The sequence below is a fragment of the Anser brachyrhynchus genome (assembly GCF_964034855.1).
Source record: "Anser brachyrhynchus genome assembly, chromosome: 7".
NCBI classification, from domain to species: domain Eukaryota; kingdom Metazoa; phylum Chordata; class Aves; order Anseriformes; family Anatidae; genus Anser; species Anser brachyrhynchus.
This window is the reverse complement of record NC_137701.1, coordinates 11379985-11393637: the sequence shown is the minus strand read 5'-3', so window position 1 is coordinate 11393637 and position 13653 is coordinate 11379985. Positions and strand designations below refer to the sequence as shown.

The following is a 13653-nucleotide window of genomic DNA, read 5'->3' as shown; positions in this document are numbered from 1 at the left end:
AATTTTTATAACTGTTATGTCCAATGACTGTGCATAGCTTAAAGTGTTTCAGCCATCACGCATTACAAGTGAAGACTGATACAGATAAGCGAAGTATATAGCATTAGTTGTCTTGTATCCTGCTGACATTGTTCATGTTTCACAGAAGCTATATTTCTAGCTTTATTGCTGTATACTTGGCTGCCATTTTTTATTCCATAATTAACGTTAATACTGTTGACTTTGTTCTGTCCTGAAGGTAACTGTTTATTACAGTCAGCATTTAAATCCCCCAAGTAATAACAGCGATTACACAATAGCTTCATTTCCAGCAAATTAACAGCCCTACAAGGTAATTGAGACATAAATGAAGATGAATTTGTTTTAATGAAACGAGATAAAGGGAATACCTGCTTGCCAGGGAAGAGGGCTGTCTCGTTAAATGCTTTGCTTCCTGAGGCAGAAGGAAGCCAGAAGAAGGTAACCAAAAGGCTGTGATGTGCTTTCCTTTATAGGTTGTGCGTGGGTGCTTGACAAGTTATAATGCAAAATAAATTCAAGAACAAAACAGTACAAGAACAAAAGCTATCTGGTTAATGTGACTATCTAGTGCTTCAAAGTGAGGTGTGTCTTATTAAAAGTCAGATATTGTGTATGTAATTGCTTTTTTTTTTTAAGTACAGATTTGGTTGCCAAGAATTTTGTCCTGTAAAACTTTCTAATGCATTTTGGTGTCATGCAGTACAGTTTTCTCCATCAGAGTGACTCCTTTCTTGCTGTGTGTGATGAAGGTACCTGTACATTTAATTTTCCCACCCTTGTTGGTCACCCTGTGATGTGAAATAGAGCTTATCCTGGCAAGCATCGCCATAGTCTGCTAGCAGGTTAAATGGGTTTGTGTACAGAGCAGAATAGTAATTCATGTGTTTGGGTATGACTTTGCAAGGCACTGTTTCTAGAGGGGAAAACAGCTTGAGACATTTCTGGCTGTGTGGTGCACTTTAGCCATGCTGATACAGCTTATTGTTGGACCACGGACCACTGAAAGATCTTGGTTAAAAAGTTCTTAACCTGATTTTGCTGCTCAAGGCAGCATCTCGTGCAGTTGCATACTGTGTTGTGTACTGTTCTTGTACACTGACTTGCCTTGGCTTTACATTTTACATGCTTGCACACAGGAAGACCATAATAAATTGAATGCTAACATTATATGAAATAGATCAATTGTCATTTGAAATAAACGGGTGAGAGTTCTGAGAATGAGGCTTAGGGCCTTTTTTATACATTAACGAGAAATGGGAGGCTCCTCAGCAGGACAGGGAGGCGTACGTTCCTCTTGGCATGCAGCAGTACTGTGAGCATGTGATGCCCATGTCCGTCCCTCTCCTTTTAAAGGAAGAAGTGTAAAAGTTGTCTAGCCTGGAAATTGAACGGAATTAAAATAACAGGTCCAATGGCTTTAAAAGTGGATGCTTATCTTTATGCTTCCCATTGAAAAGCATTTGTGGTTAGTGCTTGCTCTGGCAGGTATTACCGCTGTCCTGTAATATGTAATTGTGGAATAAATTTATTTTTATTGAACACATTTATTATGAACATGGAATATTAAGCTAAAACAGAGCTACTGTAAATATATAAGCTGCTAGCTGTCTTAAATTCCCATAGTGTATTTCTGAGGTTGTGCTTTTCGCAAGAAACAAGTAAACTGTCATCAGCGGGGCTTATGGGCAGAAGCAGATTAAGTTTATTCATCTGAAATGCGATTTATTGATGTGTCAGTTATACTAGTGTATAGCTATGTGCTTGTGGTGAGGTTTTGGTAATGGGGGCTGCAGGGAAGCCTCTGTGCACAGGGCCCCGGCGCTGCCCCGTGTGAGAGCAGAGCCAGCTCCAGCCTGCGAGGTCGGTGCAGAAGGAGGGCAGGAGAGAGGCCCCGGTGGAGCAGGCTGTCCCCCTGCCGCCCACGGGTCCCACGGCGGGGCAGGTCTCCACACCACAGCCCGCGGAGAGGAGCCCAGGCACAGCAGGTGGACGTGGCCACGTGGGGAAGGCCCCAGGCCGGAGCAGGGGCAGGCAGCAAGCACCAAGGAGCAGCGGAGCCGCGTCCCAGGGCCTGGCCTCAGCCCCCATCCATTGCCCTCTGCCCTGCGCCGCTCGCTGGGGGCAGCAGGTGGAGGAGGGCGGCTGGGGAAAGCGGCTCTGGTTTGCTTGGACAGAGCCGGGCAGCGAGCACCCCATGACGGGAGCTGGCGAGGGATCTCCCCGTCTGTGCCTCGACCCTTGAGCCCTCTCTCATTATATTTTCTTCCCTTGATCTTTGAGGAAGGTGAACAAGAGAGTGGTGTGGTGGTGCTGAGCTACCCACTGGTGTTGAACCACCACAGCTAGTTGTGTCACTTCCACTTTCTCTGTCCTCCTTTCTCCCTATGAGGTCCCGCTAGAGATTTTTTTATAGGACCCATGACTTCTGTAGGAGTTGGTTTAAATACATCTAATGTTTTTTGTTTCCTGATGTTCATATTATTGCCTGGATATGTTGGCTAGGATACTTTCTGCTGTATTGGTTTTTTCTGTTCTGTAGGAATTTCAGTAATAAACTATGGTGACCACTGCTGGTGTCATAAAATACCTTTTAAAAGGATTAGTCCATGGAAGTGTTAATTGATGAACAAGAATGAGGCAGTGACAAGGACAGTGTTAAGTACTGGACATGAAAAGAGTGTGTTCTCTCACGCCTCTTAGTCAGAAGGACTTGCAGGGGTCTTTTAGCTTCTGTATGGCAGATGTTGAACACCAGGACATGCACGAATAACGTCAGACTCACTACGATGCAATTTACAAAGCCTGAAATCTGGCAGGGGAGGGAGCAAGTGAAGAGTAGGGATGCCAGCAGTGCTGGATCAAGCAGGGTGCGGGAGTTCCCAGTTGTCTTCATGCTTGGTGTCCAAAAATGGATGGCGACAAATTTTGTGGTGTTTCTGAGCCTGTTTCCCTCTCTTGGAATTTTAAGCACTAAACAAATATTTTGACCTTGTGCTCATGGGAAGATTGTGAAAAATGCATTTAAACAGAGAATCAGATTTCTTATGTAAGCCCGGTGATGAAGCATTCATTTTCTCTTACTTAAAAATATCACGGTGGCCTTTGATAATAAGGAGAGCATGCCCTTTTGAAAGATTCAGTGTAGTGCATGTACGGCTTGGCCTTCCTAATAAATCATCATCTTATCAAGAGCCATCTTTGGCACCGGTTGCATTAAGGCTAATAGACTTTGCTTTTTGTAGGCAGAGGTCTCATCGTGGTCTGCAAAAGCAGCCAAATCAGTAATTGCCATGAATGTTTCATTCAAAATGCTCTGTGTGCGTGCAGGGGAGGGGGGTAAGCTTTGTGTAAACTCCACAGTTTTTCCCAGTAGTAAAAAATAGGTTGTTCGTCCTTTCTGTTGTTTTTCAGTCAGCCGTGAGCATTCCAACTTCAGCTGAAAGCTGTTTTTTTCAGTAAGTGGAAGAAAATTTAGTGCACAATTCATGTATTCCCGTCTTTTGCATGATTCAGGTTTTAACTGAGTCCAGTGTTTTCTCATACTGAGACTCTGAAAATAAATAGTCTTGGATGCGATTTTATGGGAAACCAATTTTTATTTAAATTAGTGGTAATTTGAGAAGACTGTTTTCATCTCCTCTAAACACATGATGCTTTTCTAACAGTGTTAAATGCTAAGTATCACCAAGTTTTACAGGTAGTGTGTGCCTGGAGTCTTCCCTTTCATTATTTCGAGCGTTCCTTAGTAAAAAGCAGTGTAAAAGGCGCAGCGGTAACCCTATTCACAGCCTTCTGGGCAAGGGAGCAGCGACCAAATTGTTGATACCTCTGGACGTTTTCCAGGACCTGCCTTAAAAACAGGCAGAGAGCAGTTCTCAGGCTCGATGAGATTTCCCTAAACGGATCCATTGTGCAGTGCAGAGCTATCTTTGTATTTTAAGTTTTAGGAGGTGGAGCTAGATGAGACGGTCGTACCTTGTATCTTGAACTTCTTGTAAGGAGCATTTTTCCCTCAGGCCTCTGACTTTCTTGTCCTTATACTTGAATGAAGCTGCGCTAATGAGATTTTAGAGACCCAGCTGCCCCTGCCGAAGCAGCCTGATGCTGCACAAGAAGTTGACATATGAACGGCCCTTTGAACCAGTGAAAGACAGCTCTGTCAGATCAGTTACTCTGGCAACAGTGTTTCTAATGGTGATTAGCTCAGAAATTGAGCACAATGAGGAGTTGGTTCATTATGGAGGCACAGTTCTTGGTTTCGGGGAGAGGGGGTGACCTGAGGTGCCCGCCTCGAGTGCGTTCAGCTGGGTGGTGCTCACCCGTACCCCCACCACCTCCGTACTGCAGAGAGAGGAATTGGTCAGCTTTGTCTGGCTGCTGTCAGAATTGCTCCAAGTTTCCTCTCCGACAGCGAATAACTTCAGAGTGCGTGGATGGGGCAGGGGAGGAAGCGGCGGTGGTCCGCATGCAGATCTGCGGGGCCGCAGGGAGCGCGCTGGCACTGAGCGGTGCTTTATGGCTCACGGGCTGCTGTAGCACCAAGCTCTCCTGCTTAGCTTGGCTGTCCTTCCAATCAAGATGAAATAAATGAGCCGCTGCGGAGTTAGTAGGAGCTGCTTACAAAGGAGCAGTTTGACTAACAAAAAGTAGTGTTTGAGATGAAAGTGGCAGGGGGTGGGAAGGTTCGTTTTGTTTTGGTGAGCTAGGTCAGGCATGGAAGAAGAGGCATTCAAGTCGAGAGCTTTCTATCCAAACTTGAACATTTTATTCATCTCGCAGATCAGGAGTTTCACATGCTTTTGATTAACTAAACCTTACAGCAGAACACACATTCAAGTCATTCTAGTTTGTGATTAAATGTACATGTACAACAGAGAGGCATCGGTCTTCCCTAACGACCAAATATTTGCTAAATATCAATTCTCCTCATTCGTAATTCTAAATATTCTTGGCATATCCCTGTTTATTTGCAGAAAAGTTCTCGACTTCCCAAATACGTTTTGTTCAGCTTGTCATATCTAGATAGATGGCTTACAGTAACATCTCTGATAGTTTGAGTATGTGAAAGCACAGAGAATACAGTTGATTTAAAAAAAAAAAGTTAAAATGTTTGTCTTGATTATTTTTGGTACCTGCCACACAGATTAAGTTGGTATTGATTTGGTTTAGAACCATCCCGTAGCAAATATATTTATATTAAATTCAGAAGTGCTGAATAATCTTTTGGATGAGATGACACCTGAAAGCTCCAGGGCAAAAATATTTCTGCTTTCCTTTCTCTATTTGCTTTGTAGAACAGCTTTTTTTTTTTTTTTAAATTGCCTGGCTTTCTCTGGACGATGTTTCAATTACAGGCACTTCAACATTAATCTGAAGATACATTGTCTTAAACTGGTTAATGATGTATACAGGTTAGCTTCTGTTAACAGCAAGAATTTGTGTGTATCCACAGCTTACATCAGGCATTCTTGAAGAACGATTCTTACCGTATGTTTTCAGCTGAGGTCCCACACAGCCACTTGGTTGCCTAAACTGTTTTGTTGTTGCTGCTGTTGGGGAAGAAAAAATCATGCTTGTGGACATTTCCTTGTCTAGGAATACTCCGACAAAGATGCTCACAAGTCCAGTGTGAACCTATTTATAGTTGCAGTTGTGGAAACAAAGTGTGTTGGTTTAAGGATTTTTCCTAGCACTGAGTGGCTAATGAGTTGTCACTTTGAGTCCTAACAAAGACGTAATAACAGAAACAGGTTTGGAGGCCGAACGGGCAATATAGCTCGACTGTTCTCTGGATCCAGTGTTCCTGTAATTATGGTGTATTTCTCTTGCTACACAACCATTTAACTGTGTTTTTTTCCTCGCTAACTACTGTGTCTGAAGATCTCAGCAGCAGGAGTTAGCAGGTCTGTGGGGTTTTTAGTGCCAGCCATTTTAAGTTTTGTGTATTTCAGGGCTTTTTTCTCTAGAATAGAAGATGTAGAAAATGTGATTTTGCAGCAGCACTGCTGAGGAGATGTATGCTGAACCCCTTTTGTTGACTTCTGATAGGCAAGATTTAGGTTTCATCTCTTCTCTCAAGGTAGCTTTAGAAAGAGCACAGTAGGTCTTTTGACAGTCCGGCAATTGCCCCACAGATGATCAGTCACGTCTTTCATATGTTGCAAACTTTGAAGGGTCAGGGTACTCCTTTAGGTACTTCAGAAGCTCCTATCCCCGTAATATCCAAGGGCAAGTAGCCGTGAGCACTTGAATATTGAATGCAGTCTAATTATGGAGTGACAGCTACATGACTGCACTGAAAGAAGCAAAAACTGTTTGGTGTCTCAAAGGAGAGCGAGTTGCCTAATGAAGGAGGGGGAGAGGCAGGAAGAATCGTGCTCTGGTGGGGCACATTAGGCTTGTTGCCGAAATGGAGGAAGAATTGGGAAGGTTTGGCAGCTCAGGTGGAGATTTCCATTAGGGGGCATGTCATCTTTCTAACAGGGAAAGGCTATGAAATTTGAGGATAAGAATGGTCTATTTTAGAATTTGTAACGCAATTTTAAGAAGGTAACGTTAGATCTTCCACTGTAATTTTACCATTTTTGCAGCACACAGGATAACTTACCCTTTGTGTTGCTCTGTGTAAGCTTTGGAGTACAGTTTCCAGCTGCTTTGTGGGTTGCTCTTCACATTTCTAGCTATATGCTAATCTACATAATTCTATTTTGACTTTTTTAAAAAAATCTTGGCTCAGCTGTTGAATTCATCTTGCATCCTTTGTGTCTGTGTGTTTATGAGCTTTGCAGTTTGAGCTAGGGTGAACTGTGCAGCTGAATGTCCCCTCTTCCTCCTCTAGTAAGCAGGAACTCTCCTTTGCAGCCAAAATCTGCATTTCTGTTCAAATGGCACTGAAAGGAGCTAATAATAAAGTGTCTGCTTTTGTGGTACTTCAGCTAGCATTCAAGTAACCCATTTGAGTTGGTGAGTTCAGACTGTCGTGGTGGATTTTTTACTGACTTTCTAGAGCAATAATTGGGCAAGACTGCATTGTGTCTGTTACTGTGATGCTGCAAACACCTATATTCAGATTGAAGATGAGAGATAAATATTTTCCTTGACTAATTACCTCTCCCATGTGAGAGCGGAAGCTTTTGCTGAGAAGGTAGTTTTCATTTGTGTGTGGTTTTAATTCAGTTTTGGTCTTAATTTAGGTCTTTACCACATGTGATGACAAATCTATGTGCATACGTTAAAATCTGACCTTAGGTTTGCTCTCTGCATTCACTAATGTGGTCTAAAATATTTTTATGTATGGCTTTCCAGGCTTGAGATCAATAAACCAATGGTTCTGAAATGACAGAGTGCTACGATATTCCTCTGTAATTTAAACATGATTAGCTGATGAAGGTTATGATCAATATGGCAGGGGAAAATAAATTAATTAATATCATCCTTTCAGGATGATAAGGGGCCTATTGGAGGTGGGATGTAACTAATGAAGCTGCTTCTTCATATATACAAGCCATTTTTTATACAATGTATTCGCACTAAATCATCATTATGCCATCATTCATTTACATGAAAAACATAAGCCCACAGACCAGTGTGTTATTAAAATTATATTTGAGAAGAAATTGTATGCTTATGCTGCTAAACAATATCTCTGCTTATGTTACAATGTATTGAGTCAAAGCGATCATGGAATTTACATAATTATCTTCCTTTATTCTCTGAATAATACAGATTGAATATTATTAGTTTAGTCACAGCAAGTTTCTATGCAACTTTGCCAAAGTCATTGTAGTTCTGCCTCACTGACCTGTTTTGGTGGTGACAGTCCAAGTGACTATGGACTCCTTTGCAAAGTTCTAGTACAATTAAAAATAAACCGATGACATGATTTTGGAGTAATGAATAAGTGGTAATGTGATCCAACATCAGTTTGTAAGCTTGATGGAATTTGAAAGTTGGGGTTTGAATTTGTTTGTATGTTTGGTTTGAATTAAAGTTCCGGTGTACTTAATACAAATTAAAGTTTCAGTATTCTCTAGCAGTCCTGAATTTAAATAAAGCTGATTCTTAGATTGGAAAAGATTTTTTGATCTTGAAATATTTGAATGTTTTAATGTGTGCAACGTAATTTTCACCCCCTTGTTATAGAAAATATCCTGACATTTAAATCTTACCGTTATCTGTCTTGTCATTACGCTGTCCATGCTTAGTTATACCTGCCAGTCCTGTGCCATATACCATGGCAGGAGTTAATATCTCATTGCCTAAGGTGGCTTGGAACCCTTAAACTCTCTTCAGTAGACATAGTCCACAGAAAATCCTGATTTTCCTCTGTGTGCCAGTAGATAGTTGTTTCAAAAATAACATCTAAATTACAATATGCAACTTTCCAAGTATAGGAAGATCTGAGCAGTATCCCTTGTGGTAAGGAAGGCAGAACTTGCTGTTACTTATCGGCACAGAAGAACAACTGCATGCACCATCCATTACTTTTTTGAAATTGCGTGGGGAAAACCTGTGTATTGTAGCCTAAACACGCCACCGCACCACATCCAGTGGCACAGTGCATGCTACTGTCTTTCCGTTTTCCTGTAGATTGATGACTTTGAGAATAACCTGTTTGTCAAATGTGGAGGAGTAAAAGGAATTGTACCTTTAGAATCCATTGCCTTTTCCTTTAGGGTTACTTGTTTCTGTTCATGTAACATCTCGTGGGGCTGTGCTCCCAAGTATCGACTGTCCACGTGGAACAAAAGGTGCTGCCCATGCCTTGCGTCCTTTGCCTCAGTTAGTTATTTATAGAATCTTTATGAAACTTGTGTAGTCTAAAATCACTTGATGAAGATCACTATGTGCACTACTAAATTTAGTTAGTGTTTTTAATTAACCATTACACTAGTCTCTGTTTCTGAAGATGGAAATTTTTATTTAATTTTTAATTTGTGAGCCAAGAAGGTGGGTGACAAATGCAGCCTATGGACTTTATTTTTAAAAATTGATGACCTAAAGAGAGCCTTTAGATCTTAACTAGGCCTTAACAGCAGAATGAGCTGAAATTCCAGAGTCTCTGAAATAGTTGGACTTTTTTAAATTGAAAAGTTACAGGAGAGGTGTATGGATTTTTCTGCATTTCAGATCAGCTCTGTTTCCATTTTTTATTACGAGTGTGCTAACCTGTATATGGAGATACTAATCTTTCCTTTAGGTGTTGTAGAAAACTTCTCATTAAATTGCAAAATAAATCTGGCATTTTTCCAGCTGTGCCAGTAGTGCTAAGTAATAAAAGCTAAAACTGGAAATTATGATATATCTTCTTTTTGTAATTAGTTTAAATTGGATGCAATGTGCAGCACCACTAATCCAGGTATTCTGTGTCAGGGACCCTCTCTGTTTTGTTATTCTGATTGCCATTTGTTTCAAATGTTTCTTACTTTTGGTTTCCCAACTCCTGGCTGGTGATCCAGAACGGTCCACCTTATTCCTCAGCCCCAGAGTACGAGCCTTACTGTAAACTGCAGCGTGCTGCTTGGAAAGGGGAGCAATAGCTTTCCTGCCGAACCGCCGTCCTGTGATGTAGGACTCCTTCTAGGATCCTTCCGGGATCATGCTAGTGAATAGCACTGAAATGCACTCAAACTGGATTGTGCTAGCGAGCATACTTCTTGTATGAATTCCTGGTATTGCGTTTTGTAACTTGCACGCCTGCCTTCTCCCCTTCTGCTTCGATGTTACTGGTTTAGTGGCGCTTACCTGGTGGATTGATAGTTCAGGGGCAATTTCATCCATGTGGAGAACAGAGGTGGAGTCTCATGTGGAGCATATTGTAGAAAACCAGCATCTGACATCTTAATTGGATGTATTGCAGTCAGTTTTCGGAGCAGCCTTTGACAATGGAAAAACTGCTTAGTAGCCATGCCCTGTTTAGTATTTTGTGTATTCTGTGTATTTTTGACTTAACATATTTTTCAGTGTAGTCTGTAGCTTATCTGCCCCTGTGTTTTATTTCTTTCAGTTGCTCAGAAGATTGTCGCAACAAGGAAGAAACAGCAACTCTCGATTGGACCCTGCAAATCCCTACCGAACTCTCCAAGTCACTCATCTGTGTGTTCTGCCCAGGTTTCTGCTGTACATATCAGCCAGGTACAGGCTAAAATCAATGCTTGCCTGAAAAAGGAGCCGATAGGTTGCTTTTCATCTACTATATTTAATGCCATTGCTCTTTTTCTTGCCTGATAGGTAGTTGGTATGTTTGAAAGGTATCAGTGATCTGTAGTTTAAAGCAGTACTTTTTAATTGTCTTGACTTTGTTTCAAGAAACTGCTGTGGTGAAGTAATTTGGCTTTAAAACCATTTTTGATAGTACTGATTATGCCCAGCAGCCTGCTGCTCTGAGTAGACCAATTGTTACAGTAGCAGGATTTGCTGTACTGCTTTTTAAAATTACCTCACAATGATTTTGGTTATTGTTCTCATTCAGTTGTATGCTGAGAAATAATATCTGGTGTATCACAGTGGTTGGCACACTAGAATTTTACATTTGTTACCACTGTGTGTGGTTGTAATTGCCTGTCTCTGTTATGCTCAAGTGAAATGATTCCCTCTAATGGCCTAGCAGTATATGTTGCTAATGATTTGTAGATATGCTCTTTAAAAAAAAAAAAAAAGCCTTTATGACAGGAAAATCTGGTGGCCTTGATGCCATAGATGCGTTATTTTGGGAAACATTGGGCTAATACCAAAATTTTCTAACGTGCACAGTTTTTTACCCACATACATTAATACTGACTTCTATATTCCACTGTGATAACCCTCCCTCAGTATCTTTTTCTATTGTCAAGTGATAAGCTATGCACATGTTCACAGTTTGGGTATATATAAGCTCCATTGCTCATATCTGAGACCCTTGCAGCCAGGAAGATCGTGTTCCCACTGTGCGCTCTCTCTTGGTAGATGAATTTACAAGGCCATCGTACTTGCCCTTACAGTCTGTGGCCAGCACTGTGACCTAGCTTCCTGATACTCACTGGAGCAGACAGAAATGTCTGATACGCACCAGCTTTTCTGGCATCTTTTTCAGTCTGAACTCAATAATATAAACCAGTAATGTTTCCTAAGGTTATGTCTTCAGCAACCCATTTGACATTTTGTTCTATCTATGGACTCTTCTCCCACGCTGTGTGTCTGCTTCTTGGCAAAAGCAGTATAGTGAAGAATTGTTCTGTCTTTATGGGAAAGTTATTTTTTTTCCCCTCTCATTTCACATGTCAATGTCTTCTGGAAGCACTCTGTTTAGATTTATACCACAGGGTGAAGTTTCTGGTTCTGCTGTTCTTGTAGTTACTGGTCTCCTTTTGTGCCCTACTGGAAACTTTGACCATTGAGTTAACTCTACAGATGCAGATGCCAGTTTGTTCTTAGAGTTCTTTGCTACGAGATGTTCTGCCTTGAGCTCAGCCCAGATACCAACCTCAGACTGTGACTCTCACTTCTGCTGATTATGCCCCAATACAGTGTTGAAATTCAGATCCCTCTTTCTGTAGCAGGTGCTAAGGCTTGTGACTCCTCTGAAGAACCACAGCACCTCATGGTGAAGTAACAAGCTCCTCATATGGAAGAAGTTCTTCCATTTCTTGACATATGTGACATTAAGAATGTTTCCTCTACACTTTCTTTCTGACCAGGTCATTGCCACAAGTACTTGGAACTAGCCCAGTGTGTGAAATGCTTTTTTCCTGAACAAATTTCTCCAGACAGTTGTGTATGTTCATACTTCTGGACTGAGATGAATTATGCTCTCTGTAGAGGCTGTCTTTGGACCCATCCTATTCAGTGGTGAAGGAGGAAAGTTACTATAACAGAACTGTAGAGAATGAATGGCACCATTTCCAGTAGCGATCTTATTCTTGGATCCAATGAAGACCTCTTTTACTCTGATGATTGCATAGTTTTCCAAGACTTTCTAAAGAAGATAGGTGATACTTTGTACAACCCAGTTTTAGCCAGGTGCATTTCTGTTCTGCATTTTCTTAAACCCTTTTTGTTGATGAAGCTTGTTTGATTAAGGACATGAAACATCTAGGTTCTCACCACGTTCACACTCAAGTACAGTTTGGATACCAGCAGCAAATACAGAATTATATGCGAGTACTTCACCTAAAGAGTAAACTTCTTGCCAGTGATAAGAACTACTTGGGAAAATCAAGGTAACTTTTGTGATAAGGATCCCTGAAATCTTTTTCAATAGGTATGAAATAATATTCTTTGCCACTTTTACCAGCTGATGCAATTTTCTAACAGAAGCAATGGTAATTTTGACCAAAGATGTCTGTCTTCTGAGACTGATGTCAGCCTTAGACCATAATCCTGCTTCACTTATTGTCTTGGTGCCACACTTGTCAGTGCGACCTTGTTTAAGGAAAGGGAGCTGAATTCTTATCCTAGAGTTGAAAGAACATTGCAGCTGCAGTTCTGAGTTTAAGATAATCTTGGGGAAAATTTACCATCTCTGATCCTAACAAGAAGATTCTCATGTTCTTTAGAACATCTCTTTTGACGTAATGATGTTTCAGTGAGGATTTCCCCCATGAATCAAAATGGTATCATTAGAGTGCACTGCCACTTGCATTCTGCACAGGAGTTAAGGTTTTCAGAAGTAGTGGTTTTACAAATTACTTCGTATAAAATTAGATGTTTCTCCTTCTATGGTTGGATTACTTTGGTGCAAACTCTCCAGATGATTATGCAGTCAAGAACTTAGGCTATAGAAAACAAAACCAAGACAGTGTCACCCTACCTAGGCTAGCCCTTAGCGTGTCTTGGGGAAAATTCTAAGGCTTTATATACACAGGGGCTTCTCCATATCATAGTTTAAATTTCCAAACTGTGGAAGTGCTGTTAGCGTAGTTGGATGTGTATACTCATGTCCAATAGTCCTAAGCGACGAGCACCTAGGTTACATTACCTGCTAGAAAATGTTCTCCGATATGTCTGTGTTCAGGTATCTATGTATTTCCACACCGTAGTTTCACAGAATGAAATGCTTCCTATTCCAATTACAAAAAAAACCAGCACATTTGTGTTTGCAGTAGGTTCTGCTTTTGTTTTCCTTCTGTCTAGCTTTTTTTTTTTTCTTTATAATGTCAGGCTGAGGGTTTTCCCTGGAAACTTTTGATAGTCAGGGTCAATAACCCTTGGTATAAGTACTTCACATCCGTATGTCGGCTTTCAGAGCAATACAGAATGCACGCAAAAAATTTCTTTTCAAACCCAAGGATATCACTGAGGATTGTTCAGCTTCCGGTCTTTCTGAATGCTTCAAGAGGTAGATTGAGTTGTTGTGAGAGGAAGAAGTGTTAATTAATGAAGGCTTCAGTGTATTCCTCCTCAGTTCAAGATGCACCAGAAAACCTCAGTGTGAAGTAGCCCTGCCTGGTGCAGCAGTGTTGTTCCCCTAGGAGATGTGTTACACCTGAGAAGGGTATGGAGCTTAGCATACTGCTAAATTGCAGCTCAGTTATGGCTAGCATACAAGCCTGCTCCCTGCTACCTGTTGCAAACTTGTAAAGATGCATTATTTATGTGTGCATTAGGCCTCTATAAAGTTTTTACTACAGCGAGATTGTCTAAATATGTAAATTA

General features: G+C 41.1%; 1 protein-coding gene across 15 annotated transcripts in view; it reads left to right on the top strand.

Moving 5' to 3' along the window:
* The window catches only part of AGAP1 (ArfGAP with GTPase domain, ankyrin repeat and PH domain 1), a 373475-nt gene that overhangs the window by 159449 nt on the left and 200373 nt on the right, over positions 1–13653 (top strand). For all 15 annotated transcript variants that reach the window (XM_080600161.1, XM_080600158.1, XM_080600167.1 and 12 more), the window contains one exon: positions 10028–10155. In XM_080600161.1, the coding sequence (XP_080456287.1) occupies positions 10028–10155 (128 nt within the window). The remainder of the gene's footprint in view (positions 1–10027; positions 10156–13653) is intronic.